The following is a 20093-nucleotide window of genomic DNA, read 5'->3' as shown; positions in this document are numbered from 1 at the left end:
AATAAAGGACCACTGTAATAGGTACAGTAGGTACAGAAAAGCTTCTGGAGGAAATTCTACACAAGGTCATGGTCAAAACTTTTAGCAAAATGAGGTTAGCAGGGTATTTTCTTTTCCTGAGATCAATGGACAACATACTTAAATATGAACTCTTAGAAGAGTTCTTGTCATGGACTTATGCTATAACCTCTATCTTTGGAAACCACACTGTAACATATGGCCAGAGATATGGATATCAAAAGAAATAAGTATGAATATTAAACAGAAAGAGTTAATATTTGGTATGACAATAGGATTATCTAGAAAATTCAAAGCAATTTGCACATGGAATAGTCAAATAACAGACTTCAGAAAAATAGTATACAGAAGGTTACTACAGTAAAATCAAAATCCTTGCAACCCAATGAAATAACCACTCAGAACAGGTAATAGAAAATACCCCATTCACAATGACAACGAAATCTAGGAATTATCCAATGGAGACAGACAAAGCGTACAAGATCTTTATGGAAACAACTATGCAAGTACTGATAGATTCAGGTCAAAAAGTTCCCAAATAAACAGAGCCATATACCAAATCCCTTAATAGGGAACAGACTATTGAAAAGATATCAATTTTTCTCATTCAAGATTTACAGATATAATGCTTAAAATTTAGCTGCCAAGATGAATGTCAGGCTTGGACTTCTGCCTCCACTCCCAAAATCAATCCCGGAAAGCTATAGAAGAAAGATTAAAATAAAAAACAAACAAACAAATAGTATCAACAACAAAATCTAAACAACAAAGCAAAACCCTGGGGGAGAATGAAGCCTGTGTTTAACTGGTACCTTTAATCGAAGTGGCCGGAGTGGCAGGGAAGTTAGGGAGAGTCCGTAGCTGGCATAGAAGGAAGATGACAGGACGTGTAGCAGGAAATGTTTAAACTTTTGCCCCTATTCCACTGTGAAAATGTCAGGTGGCACCTGAGACCACAGGTGCCAGTAGTCTGGTTTGAAACAGTAGTAGCTCCAGTCTGTGCTAATAACCACCTAAAACCACATTAATAGGTGAAGACTGGCTTAACTGAACATAAAGATTGGGTTACAAATAGAGTGTTGAGCATTAGAATGTAACAGGCATACTGAGGTTAAGTATGATTTCTGATGCTGAATGAAAGTTTAAAAATGAAAATCACTGCACTGAGCTATGAAATGTTAGATAATTCCAATGGCAGAACTCCTTAGATTTCTAGCTGCTGGTCAGCCTATTCAATGTAAAAATAAATATTGTAGGGTAAAAGGTTTGCAAATTCGACCTCTGGCTGGGGAAGAACCGCCCTGGGAAGGTGCACGGCTTCTCCCAGAGGCCACTACAATCACAGAAGCTGCCGCTCTGCAGGGAGCACCTGGCCTGGGACCCGCAGCCATTCTCTGCAAGGGGTGCAGCTGGGCAAAGGCTCAGAGGTGACAGAAACAGAGCATCTGCACCCATCACTGCATCGAAAGAGCCAGGAGCCAAGAGGAGGATCCTCTTGAGTGAGGACTGAAGGTCCACCCTCCCCTCATAGAGGAGCCAGATAATCCAGCTCAGCCCCTTCTATCAGTCCTGGAAGATCCTGGCAATGTTGTTGCGGTAGCCACACACCTCCCATCACTGCCACCTCAGGGGACTGGAAGTCAGAGACTTGGTGTGAAGGGAGCAAACCCAATTGGTGGGACTGTAAACTAGTTCAACCATTGTGGAAAACAGTGTGGCGATTCCTCAAGGATCTAGAACTAGAAATACCGTTTGACCCAGCCATCCCATTACTGGGGATATACCCAAAGGATTATAGGTCATGCTGCTATAAAGACACATGCACACATATGTTTATTGCGGCATGATTCACAATAACAAAGACTTGGAATCAACCCAAATGTCCATCAGTGACAGACTGGATTAAGAAAATGTGGCACATATACACCATGGAATACTATGCAGCCATAAAAAAGGATGAGTTCATGTCCTTTGTAGGGACATGGATGCAGCTGGAAACCATCATTCTCAGCAAACTATTGCAAGAACAGAAAACCAAATACGGCATGTTCTCACTCATAGGTGGGAATTGAACAAGGAGATCACTTGGACTCTGGAAGGGGAACATCACACACCGGGTCCTATTGTGGGGAGCAGGTAGCGGGGAGGGATAGCATTAGCAGATATACTTAATGTAAATGATGAGTTAATGGGTGCAGCACACCAACATGGCACATGTATACATATGTAACAAACCTGCACGTTGTGCACATGTACCCTAGAAGTTAAAGTATAATAATAAAAAAGAAAAAAAGAAAAAAAAATACCGGACTCAAATACTCAAATACTCCTCAAAACTATCAAGATCATCCAAAACAAGGAAAGTATCACACCCAACAGGAATCTAAAGGGACCTTATGACTAAATATAATGTGGCATCCTGGATGGGATCATGGAAGACCAAAAGGACACTAGGTAAAAATGAAATAAATCTCAATAAAGAATGAGTTAGTAACACATAATGCAACAATTGTAGCAAATGTACCACACTCATGTAGGATGTTAACAATAGGGGAACCTGAAACTGAAGGAGGGGGCATATGGAAACTCTGTACTATCTTTGAAAATTGTTTTCAAGTATAAAATACCTCAAAATAAATAAAGTCTATGAAATTTTAAAAATGGATATAACAAAAGGAAACTTTGCAGAGTGATGAATTTAATTTTTTTAAAAAAGAAACCATACACAAGCACAGAGAACTAGGAAGTGTGAAACCAATCATTTCTGAGTTGTCCTCAGACCTTTCCTCCCCTGCAGCCTCTAAGCTGGACTCGCCCACAAGCCCAGCCTCTTCCCCCTGTGCGATATCTCGGAAATCCATCCCTCATCTCCAGCCTTTCAACCACTGCCCTAATTTGGCCTCATAGTTCCTCTCACTTGGACTGTGGCAGGAGCCCCCTAATAAGGCTAGATGCTCTGGGACCCCATACTTGCTCAAGAAGGGCTGCAGAACACTTACCAGGGGTAATTGTCACAGAGAAGGGCTGGCAAGATCCAGGAGGGAGATCAGCCCCTTGTCAAGGAGGCTGGAGTTCAGAGTAGGGGGTTTAGCCATGGCTGGTGGAACAGGGAGGTTTCTCAGGGAAGTGAGACCATGACTGAGAGTCCTCTCACCAGCCCCTCAGGGGGCAGGCTTGGGGCACCTGGAAACCCTCTAGACCTATCCACGGATGGGCACAGGGACACTCCCATCTGCTTTGCCCTGCCATGTTCAGAATTGTCCCAGTGCTGTGTGATGTGTGTCCATATAGAAGGCTGCTGTGGAGGATGCTGGACCCTGAAATGCCTGCAGGAGAGGATGTGGGGTGCGTGGAACGTCCTAGCTGCTGCAGCCCTGCAGTCATTAGGAAACACAGGTGAGCATTCTCCATAATCCTTTGCTCTGTCCAATAAGCGACATGTGGTGTTGCTGTTTCCACCAATGTCCTTGCTTCCGTCCTGGAGTGCCACACAAGAGTCTGCCCCTGGCCATTCCCAGGAGCACCCAGCTCATGACGTAGTCCAGGGTTCCAGCTCACCTCAGCCTCCTTCTGCTCCCATGTCCCTCTCCCCACAGCCAGCCCAGGGCAGGACAGCTGGATCTGGCAGGCACTCCTCCTCACACTTGTCCTGGGGTGGCTGGTCTTCAGCACAGCCTAATACCTCAGGACCCCAAAGCTCTCTCACACCCAGCTTTTTCCAAATCCTAATGTGGATTTGGGGGCATTCCGGAGACTGTGGAGTGTCCTGATGCTCACTGTCCCCATCATCTGCTACAGCCTTTAGTTTTAACTGCCTGTCTCAGGGATACCACGACCCTAGCTGTCTCTGCTAGGACACCCCAGTCCCACCTCTCTGGATCAACCTTAGAAAGCAAAACCTCATAGTCACCCCATTAAGGTGATCCATTAACCAAAAGCCAGGCATTACATGGGGAACTATTTGAATAGTATCCCCTAATCATAGTGATTTGTCACTCATCACATCACAGTGGTTATTACTTACCAACTACTAGGAGACTTGCCAAAAGGCTTCATCATCTCCTCCCCTTTTACCCAAATCACAACTATCTTGGAAGGAAATTCCTAACTGGGGAATTTCAAACAGAGATATTTGTGGTTAAATTCATCACCAGTTCCTAACTTAGGCTGCGCGGTTGTGTGAGTAGAGACAGCAAGGATAAAACCCCAAGCTGGACTGACTCAGGAAAGGTACAAGAGAGTGTTGACGAGGTGCTAAACAACAAGGCTGATGGGGAATCCATGTCACAGTTCTCAGCAAATTGATGGGTGTGCCTCAAGGGCACGAAGGCTGCAGATAGCAAGAAGGAATTCCTGTAGTTGGTATCCTGTGTTTGAGCACCTCTTTTGAAGATATCCACTGCTTCTCAGGGCACAAAGCACAAAATATGGTTTTTCAAATCTGAGGAAACAAAGGTGTATATAACTTAAGTCCTTGAGTGTAGAAATGGAGTGGTCAGTGTTCTGTATAGCCATGGCTTGAGAAGCAATCCATAGCTCCTGAGGCATTTTCTATAGAAATGGCTGACAATAATATGTCTGCTCATGTTTCAGTGGGAAAGTGACGTCACATGGCCCTTCCTAATGACTAGGGGGCTGGCAATGTATTGTCCCCCTTTGATCAAGATGGAGAAAAGGACAAGATGTGGATGAGGAGTTGCAGTCTCTCCCATAAGCCATTACATAGTAGATGCTCGACTAAAAGCAAATATATTTATTAGAACAAGAGTCCTCCTCCTCGTCTGTTGGAGGAGTTTCTGAACAAAGCCTAATTTGCGTGGAAATTTTCCACCTTTTTCAAGTGCCTCCTGTGTAACAGGTGCTTTCAAATGCAGGATGACACTTAATTTTCAAAGGGTATTGTAAACCTCAGCAGAAAGGGTCCCTTTTCTTCACTCAATATCACTTTTCTGCACTGCACTTTGAAATAACCTCTAAAATCTTTATAGGTGTAAAATTTTTCCTCCATTGGATTCCTGGTCAAAATCTTAACCTGTGAGTTTCTGCTACCTTCCACACACCTGAACACCTGTCGATGTCTTTAGGCACACTGAAAGCCCATATTTTCCTGTGGGGCAAGCACTAGACAAGAGAAAGTAGAAGCTTGTTTAATTGTTCTTTATAAATTCAAACTAGTGTGCCCACCAAGGAAGCATTTTTCACCTCCTGGGAAACTCTGGGGTTTTAGGAGTTCAGCCTTAGTAGATGTTGACTCCACAGTGATTTCCATGTTCTTTCCTCATCTCCAGCTTATGAGGGAGACCTTGGTTTTTGACCACCAAGATAAGCTCATTCATCTTTGTATGTATTCAGTGACCAGTTTCAAATAAAATATCCCATTAAATTCCCATTGCAAATATCAAGGTGGTTTCAAAAAGTCTCTCTCTAACTTTATATCTAAGAATAGTAGATCATGTGCTAGATCACATTCCACTCACCCCCTATTTAGAAAAGTTTGAGAGTGCATTTAGACACACAGACCGGAAGACGGCAAGTGTAAATGGGAGGGAAGGTGTTTCTGCTCAGCCTCCACAGCAAGCAGGGAGGAGCAGGCAGCAGTTCATATTCCAATCGGAAGGGAAAGCACATGGGGGTGAACAAGGGAAGGCCCCTATGATGTGGGAAAGTGCAAGGGCTGGACAGAAATTCCTGCACCTGGGTGGAGTCAGCTCTCAGGAACCCTAGGGCTCAGGCAGGAGGACTCTAGGTTAATAAAGCCCACAGACTATCCCCAGATTATGTTTCATTCTCATTGTCGCCTTCCTTTTATAGGCCTGCTTTCAGTACCATGTCCACAGGGTCCTTCTTTTGGCCACTTGAGAGATATTATGCAGTGCTGAGAAGACAAATGAATTAAGGGACAGAGGTGTACTTCAGGCTGGGAAGAGTGAGAATAGAATGGGAGCTAGATGGACCCAGACCAACCTTATGATTTTTCAGCCATATGATCTTGGGAAAGGTACCAAGCACTATGAGACTCAGGTTCTTCATTTGGAAAATGGGTTCGATAGACCATTATTTGTAGGACTGTTATAATGTAGGAAATGTATTAAAACACCGGGGACAATGCCTGGAATATATTGAATATTTAATGATTGACAGCCATTTCTAGTATTACTCTGACCCCAGGTGCTACCATTCTCTACTTTGGAATATTTCTTATTGTCCAGGACATCTCAGAGAATCTGCAACTCAATAGGAAACTGCATTTGCTTGAGAGAGAGAGATATATATATGTGTGTATATATATATATGTATATATATACACACACATACACACACACACACGTGTGTGTGTGTGTGTGTGATAAAATTTCATAGAACAACAGATGAACATGGATAAGACAAGAATTAATGACCTTCTCCTTTTATTTCTGTTTCACAACACCAGTTCAACTTTATTGCTAAGTTCTTACATTCTCCAAGAAAATACCTATTGCAAATCACAGCAAGATGGAAGATTTCCCAAAATGTTTTACAAAATGGCAAACTCTTGCACTTGAAATGGATAAGCAAAACTACATGTGTGGTCAGCATCATCCACATACATAGATGTTGAAGCTAACTAAAACTTTTATTAAAGGAACACTATTTGAAAATTACCAGAAGGACACAAAAAGAAATCTCCAAGTCACCGTATGGAAGAGAAACCTAAAAGCGGTATACAATGTGTTCCCTTCCATTCACTGTGCCTTCTACTACTGATAACACTGACTTCTCCATAAAACACAGAGGGAAGAATGGGACTGATTTCACACAGGGCAGGGAAACTGCTGGGTGTGTCCCTGAAGCATGCATTGGCCCGTTTCCCTGCCCACTGGCCCTGGTTGCATCTCATGCTCAGACTCCCTCTTCCTCCTCTCTCAAAGCATCTTCATACAGGGATGGGTAAGAACTGGGATCCCTCCCATTGGCATTGGCTATGTACTCAAGAACTTTCATCTTGCTGGTCTCAGCGTGGGCCCTTGGACCCCACAGGAACTCATAACATGCAGGATCAGTGCCGGGCACCTGCCGGTACACCAGGTACTTTTCCTGCACCCAATCATGGGTGAGGAGCTTCTTGGGCTCCCCAAAGAGGAAGTGCTCCCTTCCAGCATACACCCCCATAATGCTCAGGACTTCCCACATAACCTCTTCAGGGACACAGTTCCCCTCCATGAAGATCACACCCAGGACTATTATCAGGAGGCCAGACTTGGGCATGCTCTGCTCATCACCCTGTATGCCATCATAAGAGAGGCTGAGGGAGGTGACAAGGACATAGGAGTGGCTAGTGGGGTCCACTTCCTTCACGTCAATGCCAAACAGCAGTTGCATGCATTCAGAGGCTTCCCTAAATATCTCAGGAAAGTAGTCCTCATAATTTTTGATGACACTCCCCAGCATTTCTGCCTTTGTGATCAGCCCCTTGACTCGATACTTGCAGAGCAATAAATGAACCAAATCAATTATCTTGTCATGTAGTATATCTTGGGAAAAGGACTCAGGGTCTATCAGGTCGGGCGAAGTACTTGGCCCCTCCTCTTCTTGGCTGCTGGAGCCCTCATCAGATAGGCTCCCAAAGATGGAGTCCATGGCAGTGGGAGAGGAGGACTCCCCCTGAGGACTCTGGGGAGGACTTGGTGACTCAGTAGCAGGCACCTCCTCTAGAGTGCCCACATTCAGAGTAGAGGAGAAGGAGGCAGCCTCCTGCTCCTCAGCTTGGAGAGCCTGTGCGCCACCCACCAAGCCCGGGTTGTCTTCTTGGGCCTGAAGGCCTTCCTCAGGCTTGCAGTGCTGACTCCTTTGCTCAAGAGGCATGATGACTCCGGTTAGGTCAGCAGGCCAAACTGTGGGAAAGATCTGGGTGATGGGGCCCCACAGCCTGGGGAGAGAGGGAGTGTGAGAGCAGACTCAGATGAGATATGAACCATGGAGAATCTCACAGAGGCCTACTTACACTTCTCCTCCGGTGATCCTCTGGGTCCTCCTGGGGCTCCTGTCCTCTTGGTTGGCCTGTTCTCTAAAAACCTGAAAAAGGAAATGAGAAAGCTGCTCAAGATGCAGCTGGACATCAGAGCAGGAGGCTCCAGGACTGAGGTAGGGCAGGTGAGACTGCAAGCGGGGGGTCCCTCACTGTACTGGGGCAGATGGGGCCATTTGCAGGTTGAGGGTGAACATCTCATCTAGACTGCTGGCACTGCCTGGGCTTCCTGTGTTCTGAGACCTGAAGACATTGCCTGAGACCAAGGCCTCACTGCTCGGTTTTTGGAGCTTCTGGAAGAGGAATCATGGGGCCCTCAGGCTGCACACTGCAAGCACCTATCCTGGCACGCCAGCACAGTCAGAAAGGCGGGCCAAACTCTGTGAGTTTCTCACTTTTTTGGAGTGGATGGTCCCCTCTGTGTTCAGGGCCCTCAACTTTCTCCTGCCAGGGCCTGGAAGACACACCTCTCCTGACCTGAGAAACTCTCAGATCCATAGCTCTTTCCTAATATGAAAGAGGACATGTGGGGATACACATCTGCCCACATGTACACAAGGCTACCCAGGAAGGACAGCAAGAGATGGTGACAGTCAGCTGGGTCCATGTGTCCTGGGGTAAGGAGCCTGCTTGGTCCCCATCTTGATGCCTATCTTGGCCTGGGACCCTCCCTCTGTTGACCTGAGGCCATCTCCTTAAACCCAACTCTACCTCCAGGAGACACCAGAAGAGGAAATCAGGGAAACAGAAACACCCATGATCCCAGCGACTTCCCATGGCAAACAGAAGGGGCAGGAAAGGGCTGGGTCCCATGTTTTTGGTAAGTGCGGTCCCGTCAGCTCCCACCTTGATTCTGGTCATGCCTGGGACCCTCCCGCTGCTGACCTAACTGCAGCCCTCTCAGACCAATGCCTCTGCTCCCTGAGACCAATGATCCCAGTATAAGAGAGGGGTCTCAGCAGATAGTTCCGCCCATGCTCTCTGGGGAGACAGCAGGGGCAGAGCAGATTTCTATGTGGCCCTCCTCTGTGTTCTGGCCAGGGGCAACCTTCAATCCTCCCTCAGGTTTCTCACCTGGACTCTTGGCAGATCCTGGGACCACTGTATTTGCGGACCAGATGGGGCTCCTTCTGTTGACTGGAAGTCGTCCTCTGAGAACATAGTGCTCACCTGCCCGAGATTCCAAAACAGAAGTAAGGGGCCCCACGTCCCATCACCTCGTCATGTGGTTGTCCAGAGCTGACAGCAGAAGCTGGCTCCTTCGGTTCTGGGGTGGGGATTCCAAAGTCCTCCTGTGGGTTTTTCATCTTTACTTCTGCCGGGGCCTGTCCTTCCTTGACTCCCAACCCCTGAGATGAGCAGACATATCCCTTTACACCAAGACCTCATCTCCCTGAATGTTTCCCAACTTTCTGCCTGTGGTACAAGTGAGCTTGCCACTTGGGGCCACCCATGATCAGGTCCCCATACAGCCAACCACAGGGGATAGAGAGACTCTGTGGGATCCCTTCATTATGGGATGGAGATACCTCCAGTCCTCACAAAGGGGACACACACACCTTGAGTCCTAAAGATCCTGGGACTCCTCCCTCTGCTGACCAGGTGTGGCTCCACCTGCTGACCTGTCATCACCCCCTTGAAACAAGGTGCTCACCTCCATGAGCAAGGTGCCACCCCCAACCTGGTGGCAGAATTGTGAGCACGGCACATGCCTCCCCTACCTGGGGCCTCCCAGGGATGAAAACGGGGGAAGCTGGGATTTGTGAGGTCCCTTTTTCTTTGGCACGTGGGAGGGTACATTCTTACCTCCAGTCTTCATCAATTTTCCTCTCCTTGACTACTGGTAGATCCTGGACTCCACCCTGTGCTGACCAGGTGTGTATCCCTCTGCTGACCTGAGGACCCGCCTCAGGCCAAGGGCCCCACCTCTCTGAGATGTGGGAGGCAGAAAGTGAAGGGGCACTACACGGACACCCCTGCATGGGATGCCAAAGGGTGACAGATGGAGCAGATTCAGGGGTGCCTCCTCTCTCTGGGTGTCCTGCAGGTATTCAGATTTACTCCTGACAAGGCCTATCCATGTCTCTCCTGCTGAACTGTGGATGAATTTTGCAGGCCAAGACCACCATCTCCCAGAGAACTCCAACTAGGAAGTGGGGAGCTGCCTCTCTTTCCTAGAGTCCTGCCTGGGGCCTCCAACGACTGATGGCAGGGGCAGGTTTTCTACCTCAGGGATAATTGGTTGCCTGAGTCCTCCCTCAGTGCTCTGGGACTCCCCACTGGGTTCACCTGAGGCCCCACTCCTCAGACCACAACCCACTCCTCTCTGACACCACAAAGGCAGAGTGCAGATGCACCACATGTGGCCACTGTGCCTTAGAACTCCAAGGGCCAAGGTCCCTACTGACCTGGAGTCCAAGGTGTCCTGAGTCCTCCTTCTTCTTCTTCCTCTTGTTGCTGGCAGGGCTGCACCCGAGACCCTCTCTGCGGATCTGAGTCTCCATTCCTCAGATTCTCAAGGCTGAATGAAGAGGCACCTCAGTCTGAGACGGCGGGGTGGCGGGGGGGGAGCCGTCCTGGGGTGCTGGGTCCCTTCAGTTGTCCCTCAGGCCTCCCTCGCCTCCCAGCAGGGACTGGGCCCTGTCTGTGCTCCCTCTAGGTCGTTCTCATGATACCAAGCTCCTTCCCTCCCTCAGCCCAGGATGCGGAAATCAGAAACCATATGCCTAGCGGCCATGCCAGGAACTTCCCAGGGCTGACAGCAGAGAGGGAGCCTGGCTCTGTGGGGCCTCAGCCTTCCCTCAGGGTCCTGACCTTGATGCCTGGCAGAACCTGGGCCCTGCCCTCTCCTAACCAGCACTGCCCTGGTCACACCAAGCTCTGACCCCAAAGTCCCCTGAGGCTTAAGCAGCGGGGGACAGAAGCCGAGGGGGGTGGCGGGAGGGGACGGCCCAGACTGAGAAGTCCGTCCCCGTGGGGTGATCCAGGCCTGGCAGCAGAGGCGGTGTTGGATTATTTGGGGTCCTCTATCTGGGGAGGGGGTGTCCTCAGTCCTCCCTCAGCATCTCATCTTGCCTCCTCACAGAGCCTGGGCCTGCTGCCCTCAGCGGATCACAAGCCACCCCTCAGAACCTGGCTGTCACTTCTCTCTAACCCCCTAATGTGCAAGTCCGCAGCACCAAGCCGGGAGGTCCTTTGCGTTAACTGCAGGGACAGGGATGGACTCTGGGGCCCCTCTATCAGCATGGGGTGGAACCTCTCCATAATTTCTCAGAGTCCTGATGTTGATGTCTGGAAAGGCCGGGGCCCCACCCTTTATGGAACTGTCTCTGCCCAGGTCACATCATAGATTCGACTCCCAGAGTCTCCTTGGGCACTGAGGTGGGGGATTGTCTCAGCCTGACAATTTGGTCCCCCCTTGTCTCAGGGCTGGTGCCAGGGTTGGCGATGGATTATCTGGGGCCCTCTATCTGGGGAGGAGGCCTCCTCAGTCCTCCTTCAGCTCTCATCTTGCCTCCTCACAGAGCCTGGGCCCGCTGCCCTCTGCCACTCTCAAGACACCCCTCAGAAAGACGCGTTCGCTTCTCTCAGATCCCAGAGGCGGAAGCCAATGGAGGTCACATCCGGCCCCCACGCCTGGAGCTTCCCCGGATTGACAGCAGGGGCGGTACTCTATTCTACTGAGGTCAGGGCAGGGGGAAGAGTACTCGATTCTGCCTGTGTGGGGGCGGGGCGGGGAGAAGAGTAGTGGCCAGGGGTGTAGATGTGGTCGAGGGTCATGGAGGTGCCTGAATCCTCCCTCAGGTTTCTGACCTTGATTCCTTGCAGAGCCTGGAGCTCTGTCCTCTGCCAATGGTGTCTCCTCTCCTCAGACCAAGTCTCTGACTCTGAGTTCCCTGAGGTGGCAGTGAGGGTGAGGTGTGAGGTCAGGGGACAACATTGCCAAGGTCTTTCAGGGCTGACAGGAGGGACTGAGCTGGATTCTGTGGCCCCTCTATGTGGAGAGAGTGAACCTTCACTTCTCGCTCAGGGGACTCCTCCTCCTGGCTCCCAGATCTTTGATGAAGTGATGGGTAGGAGATGCTCTGTTTCAGTCACCTCTGAGCATTTGCCAACTGCACTCCTTGCAGAGAATGGCTGCGGGCCCCAGGCTAGGTGCTTCCTGGGGGTCTCTGGCACCTGTGATTGTAGTGACCTCTGGGAGAAGACCCACACCTTCCTACAGGGGCTCTTCCCCAACCACAGCTAGAGGCTGGCCCTGTCGCTTCTGGGACGGGGATTCCAAAGTCCTCCTGTGGGTTATTTATCTTTACTCCTGCTGGGGCCTGCCATTCCTCAACTCCCAATCCCTGAGATGAACAGACCTCTGCCCTTTACACCAAGACCTCATCTCTCTGGGGGTTCCCTAACTTCCTGCCTGTGGTACAAGTGAGCTTGCCACTTAGAGCCACCCGTGATGAGGTCCCCGTAGAGCCAAGAACAGGGGACAACAAGACTCTGTTTGCTAGATCATTTTTTTGTAAGACTGTTGTAATGTAAGAAATGTATTAAATCACCTGACACTGACACAGTGCCTGGTGTATACTGAATATTTAATAAATGGTAGTTTTCAAATATTGTTTTTAGACCATATCTTACTATAATCTCCTTTGGGAATTACTTCTGTTGTTATCTAAAATATCTCAGAGAATATGCAGCTCAATAGAACATGTAATACCAAGTTAGTCAAAATTGAAGCTTTGTGAATAAAAGTTAGTAAAATTTCCCTCCAAGATGGCCTATTATTTAATTTGGGTGTGCGAGAGTCTCCCCCATCTGGATGCAGCTCAAAGATCTTGAAATTTGAGTGAAAGACCAACTCATTCTCTTCCCTCCCAGCTGTTTTTCCATTCAAACCACTGTTTTACACTCATTTGACTCCTATCCCAAACCTAGCCCTTGATTATCCGAGTTCTGCATTTCAGACCACGGCCTTACCTCCCTGAAGCCCCACTCTCATCCCACTGCAGAAGTGAGAGCGTGCCACATCCAGCCTCTTGCCAGGGTTGTCCTAGGACTGACAATCGGCAACAGCCAGAATCCTGGAGGGCCCTTCTTTTCTGGAGTGTTGAGTTCCTTCTAACTTTATTCTTACAGGTTCTACTCACTTCCACAGTTACTTATGCCAGCACCTTTTCTCTTGATATTCATTAAAGAGGTTGTTTCATATGTTTGTAATATAGTTATTCTGTTTCGTCATATTGTCCATTCTTTCCTGGGATATTCAGACCTTCTAAATTTTTTTTTATATTTGCATCCATTAGGGGTCACAATTATTGTGAGCATTTTGACAAATCCATAGTGTTATATTCACCATTACAGTATCATACGGGATAGCTTCACCACCCTAATAAATCCCCTGTGCTTACCCTATTCAATCCTTCCCCCTCACCCACCCAACCCCTGGAAGCAACTGATCTTTTTACTGTCTCTATAGTTTTGCCTTTTCCAGAATACCAAATAAATTGTATCATTATACACTATTTAAACTTTTCAGGCTGGTTTCTTTCACTTAGGGATAGGCATTTAATATTTATCCATGTCTTTGTATGGCTTGTGATATGGTTTGGCTGTATCACCACCCAAATCTCAACTTGAATTGTGTCTCCCAAAATTCCCATGTATTGTGGGAGGGGCCCAGGGGGAGGTAATTAAATCATGGGGGCTGGTCTTTCCCATGCTATTCTCGTGATAGTGAATAAGTCTCATGAGATCTGATGGGTTTATTAGGGGTTTCCACTTTTGCTTCTTCCTCATTTTTTTTCTCTTACCACTGCCATGTAAGATGTGCCTTTTGCCTCCTGCCATGATTCTGAGGCCTCCCCAGCCATCTGGAACTGTAAATCCAATAAAAGCTCTTTTTCTTCCCAGGCTCAGGTATGTCTTTATCAGCCGCATGAAAACAGACTAATAAAGCTTGATAGCTCATTTCTTTTTATTGATTAATAGTGTTCTATTAAGTGGTTGTACCACAGTTTGTTTGTCCATTCACCTACTGAAAAACAACTTAGTTTATTCCATTATTGACAGTCATAAAATCAGCTATGATAAAATTTATGTGCAAGATTTTGTATAGAAATAAAATTTCAAATTACTTGGGTTAATACCTAGGGGTGTGTTCTCTGAATCACATGGTAATACTATGTTCAACTTTTTAAGAAACTCACAAACTGTCTTCCAAAGTGACTGTACTATTTGCATTCCCACCAGCAATGAGTGATTCTCTTTGCTCAGCATCCTTGCCAGCAATTGATATTGTCTGTTTCTTTTAACTTTAGACACTCTAAATATGAAATTAATGTAGCTATTCCAGCTTTCTTTTGTCAGTGTTAGAATACCTTTTTCAACCTCCTTACATTGAACTTATGTGAGTCCTTATAATTTAAAATGGGTTTCTTATAGACAACATGTTCCTCAGTATTATTTTTTGTTAATTCTGACAATCTGTCTTTTATTGGTGTATTTAGACCATTCAAACTTAAAGTGATTATTAATATAATTGCATTAATATCTACCATGTATGTAACTGTTTTCTAAGTATTTAATTTTTCTTTATTCCTCTTCTTTTTCTGGTATTCTTTCTTTATGTAGACCTAAATTTAGGACCTATATAAGATTCCTATAATTGTTAGAAAAAAACAGAAAGTCACTAAGAACAAAGAAGATCTAATGACCATTAAATTCAGAGAATCATTTGAAAATTTCAACACATTTCATTTTTTAAGATTCTCAGCAAATTAAGAATATATATGAGCATTATCAATTCATTAAAGGAAATCTGCAAAAAAAAAAACTAGAGCTAAGAATATGCTTAATGATGAAACACTGAATGCTTTCCACCTAAGGTCAGAATCAAGGCAAAAATAACAGATATCATACTTCTCCTCAACTTTTTCTATTAGAGGTTCAAACTATTGCAATGCAGCAAGAGAACGGAACGAAAAACATGATTTAAAAGGAAGAAATACAATGGTCTTTACGACAAACAACATGATGGTCAGTCTGAAAAATCCTAAGGATTCTACAAAGAAAAAAGCAAAACTGCATTTAATAAGTGAATATACCACGGTTATACACTTTTAATATACAGAAATTAATCCTATATCTCTATACTGACAGCAAACACATGAAAATGACAAAAAGCACGTGCTTTATGAATTGCAAAATATAAAGTACTTTGGAATGCATTTAGTTAAAAATTTGTAAGACCTGTATACTGAAAACTACAAAATATGACAGAAAAATTTGAAAACATCTAAATAAATGAAGAGATAATCCATGCTTATACCTGAGAAAAATCTAAATTGTTATTTTATTCTATTGCTTATAATTCGATGCTATCATTACTTATATTGTTGCTCAAATTTTCCAGCTTTTGGGAGCCCTTTTAGTCTTTGGAAGTTCCTATGCCCTTTTTATATACCGCATCATTTCTTAAGCACTTCTTTATTTTCTGGCACCACAAAATGCTAATCTCACCTTGTATTTCCTAGGCCCCAGTCCTAGAACCAAATAAATAAATAAATTTGGACTTTCTCAAAATAAAAATAAAACAAAGACAGTCCACAGACTGGGAGAAAATGTTTGCAAAGCACACATCAAAACATTGACTTGCACCCACAACATACAGAGAACTCTTAAAAACTCAAAACTGCAAAAAGAAACACCTAAAAATTGGCAAAAGAGTTGACAATTTGTGAAGGGGATATACACATGGTGAAAAAGCTTAGGAAAAGATGCTCAACACCATTACAGGTTAGGGAAGACAAACTGCAACCAGGATGAGGGCCCGACACACGTGGCTTCAGAATGCAAAACTCAACAACACCAACAAGGCCACGTGCCTGGGAGAATGCAGAGGAACTGGGACACTCCAACATTACTGGAGGGAAGGCAGATGGTACAGGCAATGTGGAAAATGGTTTGACAGTCTCTGATGCAGTTAAAAGCGCACTTACCATGCGACTTGGCTGCCCCACTCCTGGGTATAAGATTTACCCTACAGAAGTGAAAGCACGCAGCCTTGTAGAAACCCACACACCAGTGTTTGTAGCAGTCTTGATTCCATTTTGGATGGCGGATCCTTGTTTGGTTTTCACAAGCCACCCTCAGCGGACAGTCAGATAAACAAACTGTAGGCATTCATACAATGGTATACCACTCAGCAATGAGAGGGAATGACCTGTGGATACAGGGAGGGAACAACTTGGATGAATCTCATTACAGATATTATGTTGATGGCAGGAAGCTACTCTCAACAGGTTACTTGTCTTGCGATGCCATCTACATAAAGTTCCAGCAGAGACAAAAGTACAGTGACGGAGAACAGATCAGTGTTTGCCGGGCTAATAGTGGGACAGTGTGATAGTGGAGGGACAGCACGAGAGAGTTTTGCAGGGTGACAGACTTCTTCCGCATCCTGTCTATGGCTGTGCGAATCTACACTTGTGTGAATACTCAGGGAATGCACACTAAAGGAAGACAGTCACTTTTCCTGCTGTATGATAGATAATTAATAAAAAGGGAGAACAGAGAAGTGTCGTCCCAGGGGGCAGGCCAGGAGGGCGATGACGTGTCACAGGGGAGCCTTGGCCAAGTGGCATCCCCAGAACTCATCCTCTGGGCTTGTGTGTGGATGAGACAAGGTCTACCTGGTACGACAGCAACATACTTGGAATGTACCCTTGCCGTGGAGGCAGGGACCCGGCAGCCCTATGTATCCAGCATCAACCTGTATCCAGCATCAACCTGTATCCAGCATCAACCTGTCAAGTTCACTAACTTGGTAGGGGTGAGGTTAGGGATCCTTAGGAGCCCAGGCAGCCACACTTTCCGGGGAGCCCTTTCCCATTTGTGTTGCCAAAGTACCCTCAGCAGGTTGTGGGAATGTTGGCTGTGAAGAGAGTCTGTTGTGGTGAGATCTTGTGTGTGTGCACAGGGTGACAGCTGTGTCCCGTTTCCTGGGAAGCTGTGATGGCAGCAGAGCCTGGGGGAGCCTGAGCGAGTGTGAGAGGGTGGGCCTCTGGAAGAGTAGAGGCTGCGGAGCCAGATGCAGGGCTGTCTGTCACCCAAAAGAAGACGGACTGAGGACTCACTGAGCGTTTGTGTCATAAACGGTGGCAGCAGGCCCCATAGTGAACATACCATACCTTTTCCGTCCTGAGCGATCCTCGCAGCAGTCCTGGGAGGTAGAACGTCCTTATTCAGCTCGCGGGAGGGACCGCCTTAACTGGAGAGACACAGCAAGGTGCTAAAGGTGCCTTCCATCAGAGGCCGGGTGGGAAGCTCTAAAGAGACTTCTTCTCTCCCCCACTCCCAGGTTGTGTGTGTCCCGCTGTGGATTCTCATGTCTTTTCTGTGCCTGGTGGTCCTCTACTACATCGTGTGGTCCGTCTTGTTCTTGCGCTCTATGGATGTGATTGCCGAGCAGCGCAGGACACACATAACCATGGCCCTGAGCTGGATGACCATCGTCGTGCCCCTTCTCACGTTTGAGGTAAGCGTTCCACGGGAAGCCTCTTCAGCCCCGGAAGCTTGCGCTTCCCCTGACAGGATTCTGCACCCCTGGAAAGGCAGCCTCTGTCCGTCAGGCTCACAGTGAGCCCACTCCAGGAGAGGGGAGAGAACACGGCCATCTCTGGGAGGGAGATTTGGAGAAAGGAAAGCATCCTTCCTTTCTCTTGGGGGCAGTGTGTGGGCCTGGCAGGGAGAAGAGTGCACCGTTTTTAGCCATGGTGCCTCTGTATGGCTCCAGTTTCCACTTTGGAAAAGCAGAGTTGGATGCCGGATTTATGTATTGGAGTCACATGGAGAATTCTAGAATGGGAGCTGTTGACTCCTTAGAACAAACACTGGGAAGAGTTTGCCATAAAACTGCTGGCATTGCGAACTTTTCAAGTGGAGAGGCTACTGCTGAGCTCTGAAGAGGGACATAAAAGCTCATTTGGAGTTTTACCCATGGATGGGTGGTTTCCTGCCTTTTCCTGCGGTGCTGATGTTCCCTCTTCTGGGAGCCCATGCGGGGGTGGGGTGGTGGGGAGGAGCTGCCTAATGAGGTCTGGCTTCCACCTCTATCCATTTTCGATGTTGGCATCAACAGGGACTATGTCTCTTTAGATTCTGCTGGTTCACAAACTGGATGGCCACAACGCCTTCTCCTGCATCCCGATTTTTGTCCCCCTTTGGCTCTCGTTGATCACGCTGATGGCAACCACATTTGGACAGAAGGGAGGAAACCACTGTATGTACTCAGCATTTGAGAAGTCCTTGGTGTGTATGTGGGGTGGGACCATGGGGTGGGGGATGGATAGAAGTCTAGGAAGGGATGAGTCTCCGAGGGCCCCAATTTAGAAGCTTGTGTGGGAAAGCGAGGGCTGAGGAAATTCTGGGACCCTCTAAGGGAAGGGCATGCCATAACTCCGGTGTTCCGCTGGCCTGCACTGGGACTTTTCTCGCAGCGCACGCTGCCATTTGAGGTAGAACCAGACAAGGCAGGCAACCTCTCAGAGATCCCGTTCCCTCCTCTGCAAAATGGGGATCAAGATAGATTTTTCCCAGGCCTGTGAGGGTTTGATGGAAAATCCACATCTCCCACCCAAACCCTGGGATTCATCCTAGGTCCCTGTTGGCCCCTCTGCCTCCCCCATATCCTTGCTGCCATCACCTGAGCCTTGCCTGTCTTGCCTTGCTAGTACTCTATTCCCCTCCATCTGCTTGCTGAGGCAGACACTGCCAAAATGATCTCTGCAGAGGGTGCCTTCCTGGCGAGGCTGTGAGCTCCATGGCATGGAAGCCCAGAGCACTGCCCTTCGGAAAGCCAGTGGGTTTGGGGGCCGGGCCTCACTGCAGCCCAGCAGCCCAGGCTATGCTTGCTGTTTGTGCCTCTGCCCCGCCGGGAGCAGGGAGGGCCTGCACCGAGCTGACACTCCAGTAGCATTGGGACTGGGAAAGTGGCTTTAAGGTGGCTCCATGAGTTCAGGCCCCCTCCTGGCCAGGACCCATGCATGACTACTGCCCTCGCAGATTCTAGAGGGTGATGGAAATCGTGTTTTTGGGTGGCACTGTCATCCATGAGTTTATCCTGGCTGGAGAAGATTAGCGGAAGACACCATAGTCTACGCACCGCAGATATTTTGAGACTCCCTGGAGCAGTAGTTCTCAAACTTGGGCACCCAGCAGAATCCCAAAAGGGCCAGAAAAAGGGGACCGCTGGAGTCCACCCTAGCCCGACTCAGTTTCTGGAAGTCTGGGCTGGGGCCCGAGAATGGCATCCCTAAATAGACCCCGGGGACGCTGTCCCTGCCAGTCCGGGAACCTCACTCAGACAACCACAGAGCTAGCATTTGTACTTCTCCCCCATTTTGGGTACTCAAGCCCTGTTCAGGCTTTGTGACTCAGGAGTCTGGATAAAGTATATTATGACGTTGTAGGAGTGAAACTTCTTGTTATGGAAAGAAAGTTAACAGGAAGGTCAGTTGAGCTCGTGTGTGAAACAAAAAATTCTTATTTTTCAGGGTGGTTTGGTATCCGCAAAGATTTCTGTCAGTTTCTGCTTGAAATCTTCCCATTTCTACGAGAATATGGAAATATTTCCTATGATCTCCATCACGAAGATAATGAAGAAACCGAAGAGACCCCAGTTCCGGAGCCTCCTAAAATCGCACCCATGTTTCGAAAGAAGGCCAGGGTGGTCATTACCCAGAGCCCTGGGAAGTATGTGCTCCCACCTCCCAAATTAAATATCGAAATGCCAGATTAGATGCCACTTCCGGGGACAGAGCTAAAGTGGACTGCGACGCACTCTCTCCACCTTCCTCTGCCCCCTCGTTCACCCCACAAACCAGAACCAGTACTGGAGCTGGGTCTCCAGGTACGTCCATCTCATGCCTTGTTTGCATCCTGCGCCTATCAGCCACTCACCACGACGGGACGTGGAAGTGGCAGGTGACAGGGGTGTGTGCCAGCAGATGTGGATGCCAGGAAGAGTGTGAGAACAGGGGCGGGATTTCCATCTGTCTGGGAGGGGCCCCAG

At 47.6% G+C, this 20093-nt stretch overlaps 2 protein-coding genes across 2 annotated transcripts; one reads left to right on the top strand and one right to left on the bottom strand.

The window, feature by feature from the left end:
• Positions 1–6884: 6884 nt before the first annotated feature.
• LOC105473124 (melanoma-associated antigen 11) lies at positions 6885–10559 on the bottom strand. The gene is made up of 4 exons (XM_011726759.2): positions 10432–10559; positions 9098–9193; positions 8000–8070; positions 6885–7924 (listed from the first exon to the last, which is right to left on the bottom strand). The coding sequence occupies exons 1-4, from the start codon at positions 10525–10527 to the stop codon at positions 6898–6900; spliced, it is 1290 nt and encodes a 429-aa protein (XP_011725061.2). The 5' UTR covers positions 10528–10559; the 3' UTR covers positions 6885–6897.
• A 5810-nt stretch (positions 10560–16369) lies between these two features.
• LOC139360711 (transmembrane protein 185A-like) lies at positions 16370–19901 on the top strand. The gene is made up of 3 exons (XM_071088555.1): positions 16370–17558; positions 18179–18302; positions 19576–19901. Exons 1-3 carry the CDS (start codon positions 17409–17411, stop codon positions 19818–19820), a joined length of 519 nt encoding a protein of 172 aa, XP_070944656.1. The 5' UTR covers positions 16370–17408; the 3' UTR covers positions 19821–19901.
• Positions 19902–20093: the final 192 nt, after the last annotated feature.

Source organism: Macaca nemestrina, chromosome X (genome assembly GCF_043159975.1).
Source record: "Macaca nemestrina isolate mMacNem1 chromosome X, mMacNem.hap1, whole genome shotgun sequence".
Taxonomy (NCBI): domain Eukaryota; kingdom Metazoa; phylum Chordata; class Mammalia; order Primates; family Cercopithecidae; genus Macaca; species Macaca nemestrina.
Note: the sequence above shows the minus strand (reverse complement) of the source record. Positions and strands in the feature narration are given on the sequence as shown.